Source organism: Symphodus melops, assembly GCF_947650265.1.
Source record: "Symphodus melops genome assembly, chromosome: 8".
NCBI lineage: Eukaryota > Metazoa > Chordata > Actinopteri > Labriformes > Labridae > Symphodus > Symphodus melops.
The window spans coordinates 3,800,771-3,821,425 of NC_136698.1; the positions used below are offsets into that span (position 1 = coordinate 3,800,771).

At 43.5% G+C, this 20,655-nt stretch overlaps 3 protein-coding genes across 6 annotated transcripts in view; 2 read left to right on the forward strand and 1 right to left on the reverse strand.

The window, feature by feature from the left end:
* Window positions 1–528: 528 nt before the first annotated feature.
* Window positions 529–2,539, forward strand: dnajc19 (DnaJ (Hsp40) homolog, subfamily C, member 19). The gene is made up of 6 exons (XM_079350915.1): window positions 529–680; window positions 942–993; window positions 1,504–1,577; window positions 1,673–1,752; window positions 1,865–1,935; window positions 2,345–2,539. The coding sequence occupies exons 1-6, from the start codon at window positions 678–680 to the stop codon at window positions 2,416–2,418; spliced, it is 354 nt and encodes a 117-aa protein (XP_079207041.1). The 5' UTR covers window positions 529–677; the 3' UTR covers window positions 2,419–2,539.
* A 1,302-nt stretch (window positions 2,540–3,841) lies between these two features.
* On the forward strand, window positions 3,842–16,095 carry hps3 (HPS3 biogenesis of lysosomal organelles complex 2 subunit 1). 4 transcript variants are annotated; one of them, XM_079351425.1, is made up of 24 exons: window positions 3,842–3,965; window positions 4,827–4,978; window positions 5,080–5,151; window positions 5,320–5,413; window positions 5,552–5,625; window positions 5,799–6,011; window positions 6,498–6,567; window positions 6,849–6,937; window positions 7,270–7,378; window positions 7,519–7,672; window positions 7,761–7,843; window positions 7,973–8,147; window positions 8,294–8,375; window positions 8,661–8,818; window positions 10,296–10,404; window positions 11,327–11,583; window positions 11,668–11,845; window positions 11,923–12,156; window positions 12,870–13,067; window positions 13,316–13,519; window positions 13,886–13,990; window positions 14,362–14,568; window positions 14,711–14,798; window positions 14,994–16,095. In XM_079351425.1, the coding sequence occupies exons 2-24, from the start codon at window positions 4,928–4,930 to the stop codon at window positions 15,119–15,121; spliced, it is 3,132 nt and encodes a 1,043-aa protein (XP_079207551.1). In that variant the 5' UTR covers window positions 3,842–3,965; window positions 4,827–4,927; the 3' UTR covers window positions 15,122–16,095. The 4 variants fall into 4 exon arrangements, with proteins under 4 accessions (XP_079207551.1, XP_079207553.1, XP_079207552.1 ...); XM_079351427.1 differs by having other exon boundaries at window positions 11,674–11,845; XM_079351426.1 differs by having other exon boundaries at window positions 6,501–6,567.
* ror1 (receptor tyrosine kinase-like orphan receptor 1) overlaps window positions 15,175–20,655 on the reverse strand; it is a 127,140-nt gene continuing 121,659 nt past the window's right edge. The window contains exons 10-12 of the mRNA XM_079351431.1: window positions 20,366–20,593; window positions 19,836–20,200; window positions 15,175–19,080 (exon numbers count right to left, since the gene is read on the reverse strand). Of these exons, the coding sequence (XP_079207557.1) occupies window positions 18,381–19,080; window positions 19,836–20,200; window positions 20,366–20,593 (1,293 nt within the window). The 3' untranslated portion in view covers window positions 15,175–18,380. The remainder of the gene's footprint in view (window positions 19,081–19,835; window positions 20,201–20,365; window positions 20,594–20,655) is intronic.

Here is a 20,655-nt window from a genome sequence, read left to right on the forward strand (position 1 = left end):
ATGCATAAAGCCATCTTCGTGTACATGACATAGATGAGATTGTTTAAGACTGAAGTGATTCCTATCTGTACTATAATGTTAGTGGTAAGTGCGAATGAAGAAGATACGAGGTTATAATTGCACAAACAGCACCATCTGCTGGATGGCTAGAAGAAGTACAAATACAAATCCACAATTAGTTTTAATGGAAACGTATTGCTGAACAACTTTCTATTGGATAATGAACACATGTAAGAAGAACATCTGTCTTTTTATTGAAGATGCATAGTGGTAGGCTCATGGGCCTCCACTCAGTATTATGTCCAAATGCAATTATATTTTCCTCTAGGTCACGAGTGTTAAATAACATGCATTAACATACATTAATGCAGCTGTTTAAAATGATAAAATTAGGGGCAATGAGGCAGCCTTGTGTGTGTGTGTGTGTGTGTGTGTGTGTGTGTGTGTGTGTGTGTGTGTGTGTGCGCGCGCGTGCGCGTGCGTGCGTGTGTGTCTTCTACTTAGCCAGACATCAGTTTACCCGTTTGACCGGGGGAGGAGGGGCCAGCAAGATGAGGTTTTGCGACAGTTCTCTACCCATTTCCGGCTCTCACACATGATCGCCTGTGCTATGAAAACATGAGAGGTCAAAAGTTATGGTCTTAGTATTTTACAACTGCGGAACGTGACACATAAACATGGTAGGTCAGCCTCTTGTGTTCATTACCTCTGACATGAACATAAACGTGTATTGCATCGCCAGGAAATTACCGAATATATAATTAATGTGCCTGCTAAATGGCTATGCTAATGTTAGCAGTGCTTGAACAAGAAATACGTGACGTAACCACAGGTGTCTACCCTTTGATTTACCGACATTAAGTTAGCTTAATTTTAGTCGTGTGTTTACGTTGCCGTACAGCTTTTGAGATTCCGCTCTCTGTTTGTTTTTTCTCTCTCAGGCCAGTTCCATGGTGGCAGTGGGACTGGCTCTGGCTGCAGCTGGGTTTGCAGGTATGTCCAGCATTATGATAAACATTATGTTACTAAGCATTGAAAATGTAAAGGGCATAAAACATATTGTATGTGGTGAGACCAGTCACCTTGACACAAGTAGCTGTTTGAAGTTAAATCCATTTGTTGGGACAATTTCTGAAGTCTGTTTGCAATCTTTAACAATTTGATCAAATATTTTCTCATATCATGAAGGTCTAGTCTCAAAGTTGCAATTTCTCTGAAGCCAATGTCAAAGTGCAGATTGTTCTGAGAAAGGGAAACGTGTGATAAAACAGCTGGAAAACACCTAACTGTGCTATCCCTGAGATACCCTGGGCTATGAGTGTTTTACAGATGTCAATGAATGTCTTTTTTTTTTTTTAGAGAATTTCCATTATGGCGCTGAAATTATGATTTCAACTTATTGTTTATGTTATCACAATCATACCCGTCTGAATATTCTTTACATCATGCAGCAATTTGATATCAATATGTTGCATGCTTCCCCTCTCTCTCTTCTTCTTCTAGGTCGTTATGCCATGCAGGCCATGAGGCAGATGGAGCCTCAGATGAAACAAGCCTTTCAGAGTTTCCCCAAGACGGTAAGAAGTCATGTCCACAATGTGTGAACACTTTTTCTGGTCAGAGACGAGTGTGAGGACACATCCAGATGTTTGGTTTACTGTGTCTGTTGCAGGCTTTCGGAGGCGGGTACTATAAAGGGGGATTTGAACCAAAGATGACTAAGAGAGAAGCTTCCCTGGTTTTAGGTGTCAGGTATTTGGACACTTTTCCCCAATTTTACAAAAAACTCTTTCCACATGTTTCTGTCCAGGGCCACATGTCGGCTGAAGGTTTATAAATAACTATAATATATTCTGTCTTTCAGCCCCACAGCCAACAAGAATAAGATCAGAGAAGCTCACAGACAACTGATGGTCCTGAACCATCCAGACAGAGGTAATGGGATTTTAAGTGTCACACCGAACCCTGAATTGCTCCCGCTGCTTCCTCAGCAGTGTAGAAATTTGTACAAATGTGATTAGTTACTTTTGTCAGTCTCAGTCAGTCTCAGTCTCACTACACAGCAGTCTCAGCAGTCTCAGTCTCACTACACAGCAGCCTCTGCCATCAGTGTGTTAATGTGTAGATGAGACCTGCGGTGTAAAAAAAACCCTTTAGGTAGTCAGAAGAGTAGAAAGGCACTGTACAAGCTCAAGTTCATTTACCATTGACTCTTTTACAAATGTTTAAGTATGTTGTAATAGGATGTGATTCACGCAGTTCTACAGAGGACTTCTCTGTCTTCAGCCAAACTGTCTCGTGAACACTGTGTGTGTCTTTGTTTGTGTGCATGTGTGTGTCACAGGTGGATCTCCCTACCTAGCTGCCAAGATAAACGAAGCGAAGGATTTCATGGACGGCCAAACAAGAAGTAAATGAAGATGCTGATCATGGCACACGTTTGATTTGACACTGATCTCCTCCACGCTTCTGCACTGACTGACTTTAGTGACTTTTCTATCCAATCTTCTCAAATAAAATCACTATGTACAAATTGTAAGTGGAATTCTCCTCCTGTATGACGTTTGAATTGAAAATGCACCTTGGAAGGGAACATCTTACTGTGGTGTTGTTTTCATGAGACAGGATCTGTAGATTAATGACTGAGATGTGTGAGTATGAAGAATTTTATACACTTTGAAATTGTGGGGAAAAGAACATTGGAACTTTCATTAACTGTGGAAATGTCATGTCAGCTTCAGCTGAAATAATTACATCAAACAGTAAAACACTATTAGTCTTATGAACCTTTACTTAAAATATTTCTGTTGTTGTTTTAGGGCTTTCGTGCCTGTATTGACAGTGTATTGAGTTTGAATCAGGGATGAGAGATGAGCCGCCCTCATAGGATGATGGCCTCCTTACATAACTACGAGGCTATCTGGCGTGTCATTAAGTGGCATTTTAATGTAAATGCTCATTGTGTATCAGTGCTTCTTTAGGGGTTTTGAGTTTGAGTACATTAAGCAATAACACCAACAATTAAATCAGCTAGGCCAAGGATGTTGGGATACTTTTGCTAGTTAAAATAAAAACATGAATCAGTAAATGTTGCATCAATGAGATGGTAATTTGGATGATTTACATCCATGCATTGATCTTTATCTCTAAATGTTTATAAGTCGAACCCACTGTAACTTATATTGAGATGTACCTGTAAATGTACAGCAAAAGAAGTTAAATAATTTTACAGGAAAATTGCCACATCTTTTTTAAAAGAGTTTCAAAATGATTTACAGTTTTATTACACATCAATATATATTATTTATGGAGAGCCACAAACTGTCATGTGAGCTTCATGTGGAGGCTCATGGTTACATGAGTGATGAAGGTCCTAAAAGCAAGTCATTGAGAAGATACTGAATACCATCTGGACATATTCAGTGACTTCATGGGTAGTGTGCAAAAATATTGAGACACGTTTTAACCTCAAACACCCTTTTAAATCACAAAATAGTTTTTCTGTTTTTATTTTTGGTATAAATTATTTTATTTTTCTAAAGAGTCATACATATACCTGCCACTTTAGAGTTATTTATCCTATGTGAGTATGATATTTATCTTTTATATATTTTTTAAAGCCTAAACATACTCCTTTTGTACTTTATGACTTCTTTAGTCTATGGTCCACAAGTCGAGATATTACAGCCAAATAAAGGATATGTTTCGAAAAAAACAAAAAGACTGGTCCACCCCTTAGACCCATGATCCATGATACGCTCTTCAGAGTATGACAGTTTATTAACCAATGAAAACGTCGAACGCGATACGAACAGGAACATTATCCAATGAAAAAAGGAGTAGGCGGGTCTTTGGTTGTTGTGGATGTTGGGTCACTTCCTACTGTGCAGCGTGAGATCAATACCCTGCAGCAGTTTTTAAGCGAAAGTAGGAAGAGAAGAGAAACCTAAAAACCTGGCCGCAAAGTAGGTGTGTTGTTGATACTTTCTCTTGTTAAAACTTGACAAACTTTAGCGGATGTGTAACTTCAGTTTGAATGCATTAAAGGGGAAATAATGTGAATTTGAATGGGATTGTTACACCCTCCTCTGCTCACAAGACTGCTGCATGTGACATCGATTAAAAACACGGATTATTAGTCTACACGGAAAGCTGAAGAAAACCTTTAAACGTATGTTGTATTTGGACTGAATAACCCAAAGAGACAGATTTGACTTTAAATAAAGTTTTGTAATTGGTGTTTTTAGTATGTTGTGATAACAGAAAGGGAGGTTTTTAAAGAGCCAGTTAACGGGTGAAAAATGAACATTTATTAATTATTACATACATGAATAATTTAATTCAGTTACAAATACCTATAATTCTTGTTGCATTATATCCAAAAAGTCTTCTAACTCAACCATTATCAACCAATGAAATTGGAAAGGTCGGGTTGTGATTATTACTTGACAAACAAGACAAGATAATAGAGAAGACGCAAAGTGAGCCTGGTTGTCATAGTAACAGCTAACCCTGTCACAGGTGCTGTCAGGCTCTACAGATGCAGTCAGCTCTGTAATTAGTCTCATTGTCGTTTCAAAGATCCATCAGAACAACATCATCTGCACATTTAAATGAATTCACAATGATCATGATGATTAAAACAGTCATTGGTGCACAAAGTGAACTGCAGATGTGCGAGGACGCACCCTCGTGCTACTCCAAGTTTGAGTGCTGATGACAGCAGCTGATCAAGGCCTGCTCCGAGAGTCTTGTCTGTTGTGAGATAGTAACTACATTTAAAAGTCTCTTCATTTTCGTGGCCTAATGAATGAACCGTCCCTCAGCAACCAAATGGATGGAGTTGATACTTTGCACAGCTATTCTTAAAGACGAGGAAGCAGGCGATTACGTTTCCACTCTGGACTGACGAGAGCAGGAAGTGAAAATGGTGCACGTCTACAACTGCCATCCTTTCTCCTCACAGCAGATAGTACAGGTAAAATGATCAATTAGTGAAGCTATGTTCATGTGATCATCACCAGTGATCTGTATTCATATCACGTCTGAACTTCTCTACTTTCATGTTCTGTGTCTCAGGTGGAGCAGGAGCCTGGACTGGTCTGTTGTGGAGGTGGAGCCCTGTTTGTCGTCGCTACTGGAGGATGCAAGGTTACCTAAACTATACATACTTTCTAAGCCATCATTGATCTGTTTTTAAAAAATGTTTTATTGTAATATAATAATGTCATTACAACGTGAAGAGTTAACTTTTTAGAAGCTATGGATTTCTGCAGATCTCTGACTTTGTTGGGTTATGACATGTTGATCTGAACCAAGGTGGAGGCCTACAGCGTGGTGCAGGAGGGCTGCCCTCTCATCTGCCGCTTTGCCACCATGGGCTCTGTGAGGAAGATCCAGCACAGCAAGATAGGTCAAAACTTTTCCTCTATTCACCAGCCTCTGAAAATATGAAAACAAGTATTCACAAACAGAGAGTACGTTTTTATGTCCCTGAGAGATACAGAACTGAACATCCTCACTCCTTTCTCCTTCCCTCACTGACCATCAGGAGATTACCTGGTGACCATCGAAGAAAAGAACAGCGCCACCTACCTGAGAGCCTACACCAACTGGCGCTACCAGGTACATACTATTTTGCCATGTGTGCAAAAAAATTCAATAAACCACTACCTCCAACATTGTATGTCATTATAAGAGGCATTGTCTGCACCGTACTCAACCATATTTTGGCCTCTTAAATCTGTTTTTTTTTTTTTGTTGTAAATATAGTAACCGTTATTTCTTTTTCCACATAGGCAGAGGAGAAGGCCCGTGTCGGGGTACGTTTGCTGGGACACCTGCTGCGTGGGGCGTCTGTGCGGGGCGGGGTGCAGATGGAGATCATTGAGATCCCTCTGTCAGAGCGTCCCGTGGCTGTGGCGTGCTGCTCTGTGACAGGAGACCTGCTGGTCGGCTGTGAGAACACTCTGGTTCTGTTCACTTTGAGGAGGCAGAACCAGCAGAGCCTGGTAAGAAACCACACTACAGCTGTGGGAGTTTTCCTCCTCTGAAGACCTTCTGAGTCTGTTTCCCTCATATCATATTATTCCCTGTTTATTCAGAAATGACTCCTGTTATTCTTTCAACAAGTGGCACACACACCCACTGTGTAAAAAGCAACAACACGTTAGGTTAACGAGAGGAAAGCTGGGACTTTTTCAGACCTTCTTGTTCCTTTTGGATAAAAGTGTCTGAATTGTAGAACATGAAATCACCGATAAGTTTCAGTGTTTTTCAGGAGATGACATTTCTCAACAAATCAAATCTGCCATTTTCTCTCGTCTTGAACATTTCACGAAGTCACGTAAAAGTGGTTTGGATGTGAAATGTGCTGCATTAATGATGGGCTTTTATGGCCTCATCAGGCATATCATATGAAAAACAAGAAGTGGACTCTGTTTGTTATACTACACGATGCAGTGACTTCTTTTTTTCTCTGGAAACAAAACAAACAGCAGAGTCAGAGTCAGCAGATCGTTCAGAGCACCTGGCCGAACACTCAGCAGAGCTCCAGTCAGAGTCAAGGTAACTCAAACATATCAGGCTAAAGAAAAGATTGTGTGCTCCAATGTCAGTGTTAACTAGGAACGTAACTGTGTTTATTTATGTGTTTATTTCTCAAGGACAATAAATGCAGGCACTCATAGATCTAATTAAAGTCCAACCGCTGCTGTATAAATGACTTTGTGTATATTAACTAGCCGTGGCTAACTAGCAGTCCTTGTTCCTGGTTTGACTTTGTGGAAGGTTTTGACTCTTTCATGGCTTCCTGCTCCAGCTGATCCATCCTCTCGTCCTCCTCTCAGGTCAGAACTCAACTTCAAACCAGAACATTTCCATCCTGGACTTTGAGCGCTCAGTCATCCTGCATCTTCCAATAATCAAGCCGACACAGGTACATTCAAGCAGGACACATCCTTTTTTTTATTTTATCGTGTTCCTTCTTTTACTTCTGCAACTTTTAAACTGCTTTTTGATCTCTTCAAAAATGATCGTACAAATTGACGGTATTGAACATTTTTATCAGAGACTTGATGAAAATACGACAAAATAAGTAGACACACACAAAAAAAGTCTTATAAACACATTGTCTGAAGAGGTAACACATTCTACTTCAGTTGTCTAAACAATTGAAATATCATCAGTGAGGAGCAAATACAACAGCCACGTTGACTCACATGAGGTGAAAACATCATCTGTGATTCGGTTACCTCCTCTGCCCGCTAGGTGTCGCTGTGTGCAGGATACGTGGCGGTGCGGACGGAGCTGGAGGTTCTCGTCCTGAAGCTGGATGCATCAGCTGAAGGTCAAGCGCTGGATGAATCTTCAGAAACAAGTAAAGGATGCACACAGCCGCACTCAAAACTGAAATTAGTTATTAGGAAAAGGAAATACTATCAGTGACACAACGTTTGAATGAAAGCTTTTAGTCTAGCTTCTTGAGTAATGTGTGTGTGCGTGTGTGTGCGTGAGCAGTTGAACCTCCAGAAGACCAGGCTGACTTCCTGGTCGTTTCCATACATCAGGAGTTACTCGGCGATCGAGCTAAAGACTGTGACATCCCTGTGAGCATTGAAAAGACCGGACTGGAGGACAGAGGACAGTACACACTCACATATGTTCTCTTCAGGTGTGTGTCTCTTCTCAACCTTTAGCGCTCTACTGTGAGGCTGTTTCAGTGAGGTCAAAGGTTAACCAGTGTCCCCTCTGTCACGCAGACGCTTTAGCCCGGACTACTTTCAGGGTTGCAGTGAGGACGAGACTCACCTCCACTCCCTGCAGCTCTACCCGCTGTTCACAAGTAAGTCCTGCAGACTGTATGATACACAGATGGGTATGAGACATTATCATTGTGTGACTCGATCAGATGAATGAAGGCTCCGGAAGATGTAACTTTTTTTTTTCTCCCTGTTTATATCGTTCTCTTCAGGTAACCAGTCGGAGACTCTGGAGGAACCAGCCTGCGTGTTCTGCTTCTTCTCCCTCCCCTCCGCCGGCTACCTGTACAGTCTGAAGGGCGGAGTTGAGCTTCTCTCGACCTATCAGTATCCAGAAAAGGTCCTGGAGGCGGTGCTTACTGACCACCTGCTGCACGTCATCACAAAGTGTGTCTGCGGTTGGCTTTGAGACAGATGCTATTTCACCTCTTAGTGAACTGAACTGATTTAAGATTTAGCATGTTTTCTGCTGTAGAGAGATTTTCTTTTGCACATAAAATAAAAATCATCGTATTTCTTGGTCTCTTTGGCAGAAATGCGTTGCAGTGTTTCACAGTGCGCTTAGCTGCAGTTGCAGCCAGAATTGAAGACCCTTACATCGATACCACCATGAAGGTAGGAATGCTGATAGTTTGAATATCCGCTAATCGATGATGGTGGATCCGTTTTGAAAATCCTGCAGAAGTATAGACATGAACATTAAGCTACTGTACAAATCTAATTCAGCCAGTGAAAACATCAACATTGTTCATTTGTTTTCCATGTTTTTACTGCTCGACAATGTCATGGGTCAACCCTTTGTGCTGTGTCTAAACCATAAATCCTCTTAAACATTAATACACACTACAGTATGCTTTTTTTTTTTTGCATAATGAGGATATTGTCTGTGTGTGTTTGAAGGCCTGCCCACCTTCCAACCTGGAGGTGTGCGCGCTCAGGATGCAGCTGTTCATCGGTCTGCGCTCAGTGTGTGTTTACCGCCGCCATGTCATCCTGCTGTCCACCGCTGACGCAGAGACGTCAGAGGAGACCGAGCGCGGCGCACAACGCAGAGGCCTGTGAGTCCAACCCAAAAACACACACGCGCACACACACAATACACAAAGTGCAACACACACCTGTATGGTCATACACCTTTTTACTCTAACCTTTATAACAAGCAGGCTTACCTGCATTCATAAACCTGTTCACTGTGTGTGTGTTGTTATTGTAGCGAGTTGAAAGAACACAACATGCTGACTGGTATTTTCCTGGCGGTGGGAATCGATCCCGCAACCACGCCGGCTCTGGAGAGCCTTCTATCACGCCCCTTCCTGTAAGACAAAGCCCCCCCACCCCCCCAACACCCTGACCTCCACCCCCACCCCCCCCTCTAAGTGTCTGTTGTCATTTCCAGCCCGAGCCACATCACCAGTGAAACCTCGGAAAGCTTTTTTTAGAGGCTGATCGAAACTAAACCTTTAGACGAGGTAGCTCGTTAGTTCAAACTAACCAAACGTACTGCTCGATGAAAGAGTCCCCTCTTTACGACGTCTGCCTCATGGAGACCTTCAGAGAGGTTTAACATGAATCAAAAGATCTCTCTCAGGCTAACTGTTTGATGGAGAAGTTACAGATGCTTTAATGGCATGGATGTTAACAACCGTTATGCTAATGCTAAAACTCTTTAAAAACTTTTTAAAACAAAGTTTTAATTATTAATAAAAAGTGAAAAGAGGAAGTCAAATCTTTCTGTTTGACAGTTCGTGAAATAAAGATTTAGTGATCGATCGATAGTGACAACATACCCGTCTTTAGCGATTTAACATGATCTAACCATGACCTGCCTAACTGCCCTCAGTGTGTTTGTGTGTGTGTGTGTGTGTGTGTGTGTGTGTGTGACATTTGGCTCACCAACTAATCTCATTTTTTATTTGACTCTCTAACTTTGTAGTCCAGGTTCCTGCTTTCTTTTCACATTCACACACACCGTTCATTGTTTTTCTGTTTGTTCAAAGTAAGGAGGATGTTTCTTTTTATCGGAGCATTCAGTTCACCTGGAAACATTCAAATGTCTTTAAGTGTCACTTCTCTAACTGTGCAGACAGGTGATTATTGCTTTTCAGCGTCTCAGCGTTGGACCTCAGTGTGGTATCAAAATGTAATGTGTGGACACGTGTGTACATGTGACATGTTTTTCTGTTGTTGACTGAAAGTATTACAGTGATGCAGATTTTCATTTTACGTTTGTTGTTGAGTCAAAGTGAAAGCCGAGACAAAATAAACAGCAGAGAAGAATTTATGTCATTGATTATCTTTCCATAAATGAAAAGCCAAGTCATTGTTTTCTCTACTAACTTTAAATCAGTATTCATGCTGAATCACAAACTTAGATCTGACCTAGTGCATGCTCACAGATTCAGTCATTACTCTGTAGTGTTGTAAAATCTTTTCAAATTAATCAGCTGAATCAGTAGATCAGACTTTTAGGGATTCAGCTTCATATCCATGAGAATTGATCTTTTTTTCTTCTTTCTTTGTAACCTCTGACCTCAGGAGCAGGAAGTGGGCGTTGTCTTCGTCCAAAGGAATCAGCGCATCAGGACATGGATGGAATATCTACGTGGTCGACACTGTGTCCCCGCTCACACTGTACCAAGAGATGGTAACAAAGACACTCTCACTTAGCCTTTTGGTAATAGTAAACTTACATTACAGGAAGGATACCTGGATAAAAACATCGGAATATGAGGGGAAAACAATAGTTAAAGAGCTAGTAAAATATGCATAGCTTTTTAATTGATGCATATTTTACTAACTCTTTAACTATTGTTTTGATGCATATTTTTCTATTATCTATTTTAATTTTTTGCACTGTGTGATTTTCTTCTGCTATCCTCCTTTGCTGCTCTAACACTGTACATTTCTCCGCTTGCGAGATGAGTAAAGGATTATCTTATCTTATCTGAAAAAGAACAGGAAGGAAAAATACCCAAGCATATGAAAGACTTGACCCTGTTTCTTTAAGTTATGAAGCACACTGTGTTTAAAGGTCACACTTTATTATGCAAAAAAAATCCACTTCATGTTTTTCTAACAAGGTTTCTCTGGTCTGTCTTCAAACCCATCAATTAAGAGAAAAGTCCATCCTCTCCGTCTTTTGCCAGCTCCACTTTTCAAAAAAATTGCATTCCCAAACAGGCCGTGGAGATTTTCCCTTCATGACATCACAAAGGGTAGTAACCCCTCCCCCAGGTGGGTGACACTCCCACAGCTAGGTGTTTGGTCTGCCCTCTCACTGTAAGCAATATAACGTATAGTGTAAGAAAGCCAGGGCAAACCGCGTCCTTCCAAAGAGGGGCCTGGTCAGACACAGCTCATTTATATTTAAAGCTACAGACACAGAAACAGCCTGTTCTGAGCAGAGCTGAAATAGAGGAGTTTATAGACAGGATTAAATACAGGACAAGAGTGGATTTACAACAAGATACTTCACACACGTTTGAGGAGCTCTGACACCTTTTTAAATGGGTTGAACAGGAGGAGAATATGTGACCCTTAACTGTTAGTGTGTGTCTGTGCGTCAGGTTGAATACAGCCAGAGGTATGCAGAGTCAAACCCACAGGCACAAAGCCTCCGTCACCTCCTCAGTGAAGCTCACCTCCTCCTCCGCGCCTCCTTACTCCAAAACTCGGAGCAGCTGCAGGACAGTGAGGACTACCTGGTGGTGTCCCTGCAGAGAGACGGCCCTGCGGAGAGACAGACGGCTGCACAGACGGACACTCGAGAGCTGGAGGAGGCTCTGAGTCAGAACTGTGCTCAGCTGGGAGACTGTTTCAGCAGGTGACACCTACCGTTGCTGGTGAATCATTTTGTGTTGAAAGATTGACTTTCCTCAGTACTTATTTAAGATTTCCTTTTTGTAAGGGGCAGTCAGAAGGATTGTCACCTGGCTCTGCCGTACTACAGGATGTCAGGTCTTCCGGTCACGGAGGTCATTGCCAGGAACCGCCCATTTCCCAGCAGCCCTCACTCGTACGGCCCCGGCTTCCTGTTTTACCTGAAGCATTACCTGTTAGAGGAAACCGAGCAGAACCTCAGTCAGGTAAGCACAAACTTCAAAACATCCTCTGAATGGGATGAATAAAGATCAAGTCGAATTCAAGAAGTCTCTTTTTGTAGGAAGCAGCTGATGAGGTCATAGACATTTTCAGCCAATCAGAGTCATCAGAACTCGTCAGCGTATGTGCAAGCCCGCCCATGACAAACATCAGTCCTGCCCGGACACTGCAAATCTTACAAAACCTGGAGGACACAGCCGGTGTGTCGGTCCCACTCACCATCACCATGGCAACCATGATGCTGCTCATGGACGACCTGCCGCAGTACACACAGCTGATGGAAAGACACGCAGAGGTTAGAACGAGAACGGGTGTGCTCCCAAATGAGAGAGAAACTGATGACTTTACTAACACGATATATGGAACACAATGTTTCCTGTTTAGAAACAAAGAATTTATCTTTATAAATCTGTATATAAAACATGATTATCGTTATATCTTTATGAACTCTTCAAATCCCACATTAATCAAAGTGTTTAAAGAGGCAGCAAAATAAACTGGAAAGTAAAAAACAGGCAGTAAACCTTTCGCAAAGGGATGAATAAGAACGTTTTTATTTTTAAATAAAGGTTTTAAAGAAAGTTAAAACTCTACTAATATCACAGACAGCTCTCCATGAAGCTGTCTTAAAGGCGATGTGCTCCTCAGCTGACCTGACACAAAACGTCACGTGACTTTGAAAAAAAGTTCCCCCCTTTGATAATTCATGTTTATTCAAGTCGTTAAGCAGTCGTTTGTCTTCTCTGTCGAGTACATTTCGATTTGATGAACACTCAAAGACAGGATTATTTTTGACGTTTCTAATGACTTGAACTTAGTAGTACAATGTTACAACATCCAGATGTTCTTCAATCCAAAGTGAGAGTTTCTCTTTACACATTGCACATTTTGAGACGTCATTGCTTGATCTCCTGGACAATAGCTTTCATATCGTGCAGGATCACCGTTTTAATATATAATTGTCATAATGAATTCTCAGTCGTAAGAAGTAGAACTGTGTGTGTTCAGATGCTGCTGGTGTACAGCTTCATTGAGGAGCCCAGGATGTTGGTTCACGGCGGGATCGGAGGTCAGCAGACACACGTCCGAGTCACAGCTTTGACCCGTCAGCTGGCAAAGTCTCATCCAGGGCTGCTGGTGGCTGCTATGGTGGCTCTTCATGAAAACAACAAAGTTCAGCTGGAACAGGCGGATCACATATTTCAGGTTGACATCACCATTTGTTAAGTGTCTTCTTTTTTTTGTTAGATTCAACATACAGTAGAAGGTAAATAGGAAAAGAATACGTGTGTGTGTGTGTGTGTGTGTGTGTGTGTGTGTGTGTGTGTGTGTGTGTGTGTGTGTGTGTGTGTGTGTGTGTGTGTGTGTGTGTGTGTGTGTGTGTGTGTGTGTGTGTGTGTGTGTGTGTGTGTGTGTGTGTGTGTGTGTGTGTGTGTGTGTGTGTGTGTGTGTAGGAGCTGGGCTGTGAGAACAGCTTAGAGGTGGATTTCTGGGAGGCGATGCTCATGGCGTCCTCGCAGGAAGCGGTCATCCAGGAGCTTCTGTTCAGAGTGGCGTCTGTGTACATTGAGCGGCTGACGAACACACACTCGGAAACTCACCAAGAGCCTGCGTTTAATCTCTGCAGACAAAAGCCGCTGAAGAGCGCTGATGATCTGGTACGATGAATCACCGCACATTACACCAGTGGATTATTAGTAGAACAAGTTTGTTTGTTGAAATCAATTTTCTTCAAACTTTAATGTGAAATATCAGCTTTTCTAAAAACTAAATGTGTGCATAGATTGTTTTATATTGAATGTATATATTGCCATAAGAGTGCATTCATCCACATGACTCCCAACAGCTGAGCAGCATGTTTGTGTGTGTGTGTGTGTGTGTGTGTGTGTGTGTGTGTGTGTGTGTGTGTGTGTGTGTGTGTGTGTGTGTGTGTGTGTGTGTGTGTGTGTGTGTGTGTGTGTGTGTGTGTGTGTGTGTGTGTGTGTGTGTGTGTGTGTGTGTGTGTGTGTGTGTGTGTGTTACAGATCAACTCGTGCTCCCATTATGGCGCTCTGTACCCATGGCTCACTGTTCTCAGTCCAGTTGTCACTATCAGCTTCCAACACAAGGAGGCGCTGCACAAACTGCAGGTAATGTATGATTGCAGAATGCTGCTGTGTCCAAGCTCAGGGGACAAACTGTAAACTGACAACTTGTCAATTTCTTAAAGTCAAAGGATGAGACATTTAATGTGTTAAAAGTTTAGTCGGGGGTGCCGGTGGCGCAGTGGCACTGCGCGCGTCCTCACGTAGTGAGGCAACAGTCCTCGCGCAGATGGCCCGCCATCGCGTCCGGCCCGTGGCGTTTCTCCCGCATGTCTCTCCCCACTCTCTCTCCCACTTCCCGACTCTATCCTCTGTCCTTTCTACAATAAAGTGCCTGAAAAATAAACTTTAAATAAATAAATAAAAGAGTTGTGTCTCTAATATAAACCCCTCCTGTATTTCTGTCATGTCTGCAGTCGCTCCTGTGCGGCCCGTCCCTCTCTGTCGGCTCCGTTATGCCCCTGTTGGAGCGTCTGTCCGAGGAAACCCTGTGGGGCTTCAGCCTGCACCTCCTCTGTGCCACCAGAAGGGGGCAGTACGGCAGCAGCATTGAAAAGCTGCTGGACCGATGTCCTCAGGCCATCATAGCATACGCCAACCACCAGCTGCAAGACAAGAACATGGTACGTACTGAGCAACACCTAGGACTGTGGAGATCAATACCGTATATCAAGCTATCGAATCAATACATCTAGTCTAAGTTTATTCACAATGCTCTGAGTGTCTCCATGTTGTTACCATGTTCTTGTGGTCGTCTGTCTGAAGGTGTTGTGGTGGCAGAAGCTGCTGCCAGAGCTTTGTAACAGGACCAGAGCTTCTGCAGACAACAGCATCCTATTAGCTGCTCTCAAAGGTAGAAGCATTTCAATGTTTTTAAATATAATACTCCTTCTCTGAGTCAGACCTTTTACCTCAGCGTTCATTTATCTTATCTAAGAGATAGCCTTGTTGTTTTTCGAAGGACATCTGTCATAGTGACACTGGGTCTTATTTTGTTTGACTTTGACCTGAATTACTTTTCATATATTGATTATTGTCATGCCAACAGAGACGCTGGTTGTGGTTGCCATGGAGATGAGCCCTGCAGAGTTCCTAGAGCTGATACCTGATGACGGTACCGCCTCCTACTTCCTGCCTCACCTGTTGACATGCAGCCAGAGGCACCTGCTGGCCTGATGAGCGTATTCACACACACACACACACACACAAACACATTGTGCAGTGCAAGGTTTACCAAACAACATCATTTAATTCAGGATCTTGCAATACAAAACATACATCTGTGCAAAAAATGTTCAGAGAAAGTACAAAGTCAAGGCCTCTGTTGGTCAAAAAGATAAGCATGTCAACCTCCTGTAATGGTTACACTCTTACTGAAATATACATTTGTATTTTATGTTTTAGTAAAAATGGATCTTTAATGAAACTAAAAAGGCACAACAGTTGTTGTTTTTTTTTTCATTGCCAGACGCATCAAATACCCAGACAAGATTCAGGTTCACAGTCTTGTGTAGAAGTGGTTTTTGTTGCACTGCTGGATTAGTCCACAGAAAGCCTTTTCACGCTGGAGAGTGAAGATGTGCTTCAAAGAAATGATGAGATAAAAGAAATCAAAAAGGCTAACCATGACGAACAAAGATCTCCCTTCAGTTTGCCTGCTGCAGACTGTCAGCCTCGTCTTCTATTAAACAGTTTATTTATGGCCTTTTTGAACTTTTGTTAGAGAGGACAGAGTCAGGAATCAGAGCGGGCGAGAGAGCGAGAGAGAGAGTGGGGAAGGACGTGGGACAGGAACCTCAGGTCGGATTCAAACCTGGGTCGCCTGCCTGGAGGACGATGGCCTCAGTAAATGGGGCGCCAGGTGCCCCACAATCCTTGTTTTAACTTAAAATGTAATAGATATGGCAGTATATCATCATGTGCTCATGTTGCAAATACAGAATCGATGCAGATGTTACAGAATCAAAGGTGGCTGCACAGCTGTGAAGACAGTTTAAAGACAATTGACCTAGGATGCAGCTCACACTATAGCGCTGGGATTGAGGTATCTGCATGTATTTGAAGGATCTGTGAGGACTTGAATTGAAGTGTTTGAAGTTGCAGCATCCTTCATATGCCTCTCAACAATAAAGAACATCTGTTGTAGTGAACTCTGTGTGGGACATGGTCTTTCATCAATCAATCACAAACTGAACTGGTTGCGTTAGGATCAAGCTTCAAATCGAGCTGGACGGCCGAGGACCTGCACAGACATCATGGACGTTTGGAAAAGGCATTTTTACTTTGCTTTAGCCACTGCTAACCTAACGCTAACTGGAGTGCAATACAAACAGTCAGGCTCACTTTTACAACCAGTGAGTGTCTTCTACACTGATCTGACTTTACATCGCCGGCTCTGTTTTCAATGCAGCTGCTTCTGAGGCATTGTGTGAAATCAGGGCTGAATCTTTTCCCAAGCACACAAACATCTTTATACCGTTTGAGAAATGAAAACGGGAGTGAATGCATCCAAATCCACTGATGATCACTGAACATGTCGGGTTTTAAACAGAGCTGTACTTTACCAGACAGATGGACACATAGGTTTTGTTCTTACCTTTGTTTGAATGAACAACGTGTCAGTGAGAGTTGGTGTCAAATTAAAAAAAAACCCAACTATTTACTGATTTAAGAAACAAATCGAACCAACGCTGTCTGCCCTGTTTGTTTCTTCTTTTCACACAGAGTGGGACGAAATGAAAGCACATGACACGTTTGAATCATCAGAGTGCTTGTTCCTTTAACGTGACATTATTCTCCTTGCTCTGACTGTTTTCATCCCGCCGTCTCTTGCAGGCTTGGTTTTCTTTTTGCACAGTACAGATTCAGAAAAAAAAAAAAAGAAGACATAAAGATGTGAATAAAAACGTGAAGTTCCTTCAAAATGTAAATACTCAAAAGCCTCTCCGGTTAAAAGAAACATGTCCAGATTGTGAAATAAAAAGGGTGAAAGTTTAGCTTACATTGCTGACAGTAAATTGACCCAAGTCCTCGCGGGTAAACAAAGTGTTGAGAACCCTGAGAACAAACCAGTCCATCTGTGGAGGCGTGTTGAGTAGATACTTGTGAAGCCAGCTTTCTATGTCAGGGCGCACTCACAGTAGGCCAGATAGTCCCGTAGCTCTCCATTCCCCTCGCTGGCCTGCACTTCCACACTGCTCCAGGACAAACCGGGCCTGAGCACGCAAGCCCCGTGATGCAACGCATGGCTTTAGGAAGCGGGCTTAATTTACAAGACAGGCGGACGCTAAAATAATAAAGTGACGCACGGTCGCGTTCATGTCTGCACATTGGAGAACAACACAAAGAACATGAGAGCTGTGTTGATGACGTTGTACCATATTTTGAGTCATTATGATCAGAAACTACCAGAAACACTTGTGGATAATGAAGACTTTCTATGCTTCGTGCTTGTGCAAGAACTGCACATGTAGAAGCACACGTCTTCCAAGCGCGTGGTCACGGTACAGATCGCCTTATGTGAGGGCGCCCTTGGATGCATGACTGCTTGAAAGTTATGGGGGGGGGGGGGGTGACAAAGCATCAGCTGTAAAAGACAGGAAAAAAACAGGAAAATGGAGGAAGAATTGATCGTCCAATCAGGAGAACGCCCAGCTTTCTTGTTCTTGTTCTTCAACTGGAGGCTTGAGTCCATGCTGCAAAAAAAGATATGTTGAAGTTGCACTCAAAAAAAACAAAACACTCAGTCACTTCAGAGGGGACTTTGTGTGAAGCTGAAGACGCACTCTGGCAGATGTCACATGTAGCCCTTCAGTTTGTGTGACATCCTGATACCCACAGAGACGATGCATGTTTGTTTCTTCTAAGAAAGGCTGCTGTTCCCATGCCGTCGATGAATGCATTTTCTTCTCTCATTCAGACGAATGCACAGCACTTTTGTATTTGTGTGGCGAATGCGATGCCCCCTACAGGTCATAAGATGAATGTCAGTGTTGCCTTCACATCCTGCATGAAACATTCTTGCCTTATTTTTTATCCGACGCGTTAAGGACACAGGATGGACTTTGCTACTTTGTCACCTTTAAAACGTATCAAATAAAAAAAGTTCTTCTGAATATATATCTTCGTGTGTCATTCATTCAGGACTTATGTACCGTATTTACACAGAGGTTAAAATAATAGCACAACATTTCCAAACCATGGTAGTTAAGTACACTTGCTTTAAACACGAAGGCAGTAAAACGCCACACAGCAGTGTGAACGTGTGTGTGTGTGTAGCTGCGGCAGTGTTTGTTGCACACTTGAACGTGCGTACAGGTCCGTTTCTGTTTGAATTGTCAGAGCGGGTCCCTGAGTGAGAAGTGAAACTTCTCTTTTTTGGGTCCCGTGCAGAAAGTGTGAGTGTCCCTCTTTTCTTTTTTTCTTTTTTTTTTATCTACAGGTCTGCTGTGATGACCGAGTCGTTGTACATCCGCATGTCAGAATCAGCAGCGAGCAGCGCTGATGTTTGGTGCTCAAGCTGTCCCATTGCTTTCTGAGAAATGTGTCCATACATCTGAACCGGCCCCCCGCCGCTCCCTGGCATTATGCAATGGGAGAGCAGCGGCGTGTTGGCGTCATGGTTAGAGCCCGTGGTGGACGGCACGCCGCTGACGTGACCCGTGCTGGTTGAGCCGCTGGCACTGCTCGGGGAGCGGCTTTTGGGAGGAGGCAGGTGGTGCTGAATGACCCTGGTTGGCGGGGCAGGAGGAGGGAAGTGGGCAGGAAAAGCTGCGTAACCTGGCGGGATGGGGTACCCGTTGACGGGGATGAAGCGTTGGTGCGTTTGGGACACAGCCATGGGCGTCCAGCCTGGAATGGTCGCCATCTGGCCTGGAGAGGTCATAGCCTGGGCCGGATACAGGTACCCAGCAGCTGCGGCGGCGGCAGCGTAGCGAGGGTTGCTGAGGTTGCTGACTGGGCTGGCGCTGAGCGAGGTGGTCTGGGTGGTGGCGTTGCCTCCACCACCAGAAGGCGTGCTGGAGCTGGCGTGGGATGACATCCCCTCCCAGGCTCGCAGGCGGGCGTGGATGTCCTTGAAGCGAGGCCGACGTGCCGGTCCCTCCTGCCAGCATTCAGTCATCAAACCATAAAACCTGAGAGACGACAAAGCAAGGAGGCAATTTAACGTCAAGCTTTTCTGATTCTCTGCTGCTGATGGTCCCTCAATCAAAGCACTCATGAAGTAGTGTTGCATCATGGGACTTGTTGTCTTCATTGTTAAAAATGAGAAAACCCAATACAGTTTACATCTAATGTCACTGAGATAGAAATCATGTGCAAGGACATTTCAATTCATAGGTTTTGTGGCGTTTATTCATGTAACATTATGTTCAGAAGAAATGATTTAACATGTGACAAACTGTTTCTTTACCGACACTGGGATTTATATTGAAGGGTTTCTTGTAGTTTGGATTTGGCGACTGAATGTGAATTTGCAAAGACGATTTAGGAAAGTGAAAAGGTAAAATCACAAAAGACACGCACATCCAGATGGTCAGTAAATAAAAAATGAAAAGTTAAATTGTGCTGCCTTTCTAGTTTTCACATCATGTGTTTGTCATTTTAGTATGTGAAGCATTCTGGACCTTTGTATTTGTTTTATCTATTTTGGGCTGAAGACAGTGGATAGAGTCAGAAACCAGGGAGCTGAGAGCGAGGAGGGAATGATGCCACAGATCAGATCAGAACCAGGACCGCCCAGGGAGGGAGCTCCTATAGCCTCCATACAGCCTCTGGCTTTTTAAGTCAAGCTGTCATGGGCTGTGCGTTTTCCTTATAATGTATTAAATCAGATTCTGACACTTTCCTCCCAACCTTACGCTGACTAGCAGAATAAAAGAGAGCGTACCTTGGCGGGCAGTCCTCAGGGCAGGGCAGCAGCTGCCTCTTCCTCACCATCTCCATCACTTCCTGGTTGGAGAAGCCGTAATACGGCTGCAGACCGTAGCTGAAGATCTCCCACAGCACGACTCCAAACGACCAGATGTCGGAGTCTGTGGTGAACTTGCCGTAGGTGATGGCCTCGGGCGGCATCCAGCGGATGGGCAGCAGAGTTTTAGGCTGCAGGCAGAAGTAGTCCGACGAGTAGATCTCTCTGGAGAGACCCAGGTCAGAGATCTTAACGTGGAGCTGTTCACCCACCAGAATGTTCCGAGCCGCGAGGTCTTTGTGGATGTAAAAGTGGCTGGCCAGGTACTCCATCCCAGCAGTCACCTGAGATCGACGAGTCAGACAGAAAACATTAAGAAGAGAGATTTTTGGGAGTTTCGGTGTGTATGGAGTTACTTATAAATCAACTTTGTCTTTTTCTTTACAAGAAGCTACACTGATATTATCCCCCCAAAAGACAACGACTTCAGTTTCTGTTTCCTATCCCACCTGTATGGACATGTGCAGGAAGTCCCCGTGGTCCAGGCTGGATTTCACCGTGCCATCTTCGTCGCTGCTGCAGCCCACGTCAGAATGAGGAGAACGCATGATGAGGAACTCGTGGAGGTCTCCCTGAGGCAGGAACTCAAAGAGCATGCAGACGGGCTGCTCCTGAGTCACCATGCCAAGCAGGCACACAACGTTAGGGTGCTGGAGCTCCGTCAGCACTGCTGCCTCCTGAGAAGGAAGGAAACCCCACCCCAAAAAAACATTAAAATACAAGAAGAATACTTAGAGGA

Excerpts from the sequence above, each read along its gene's own strand:
- dnajc19 (XM_079350915.1), top strand. Across the intron at positions 994-1,503 it reads GGCTGCAGCTGGGTTTGCAG|GTCGTTATGCCATGCAGGCC; the intron begins GTATGTCCAGCA and ends TTCTTCTTCTAG. Across the intron at positions 1,578-1,672 it reads TTCAGAGTTTCCCCAAGACG|GCTTTCGGAGGCGGGTACTA; the intron begins GTAAGAAGTCAT and ends TGTCTGTTGCAG.
- hps3 (XM_079351425.1), top strand. The coding sequence starts at position 4,928 with ATGGTGCACGTCTACAACTGCCATCCTTTCTCCTCACAGCAGATAGTA. Across the intron at positions 5,414-5,551 it reads GATCCAGCACAGCAAGATAG|GAGATTACCTGGTGACCATC; the intron begins GTCAAAACTTTT and ends ACTGACCATCAG. Across the intron at positions 7,844-7,972 it reads GCTCTACCCGCTGTTCACAA|GTAACCAGTCGGAGACTCTG; the intron begins GTAAGTCCTGCA and ends CGTTCTCTTCAG.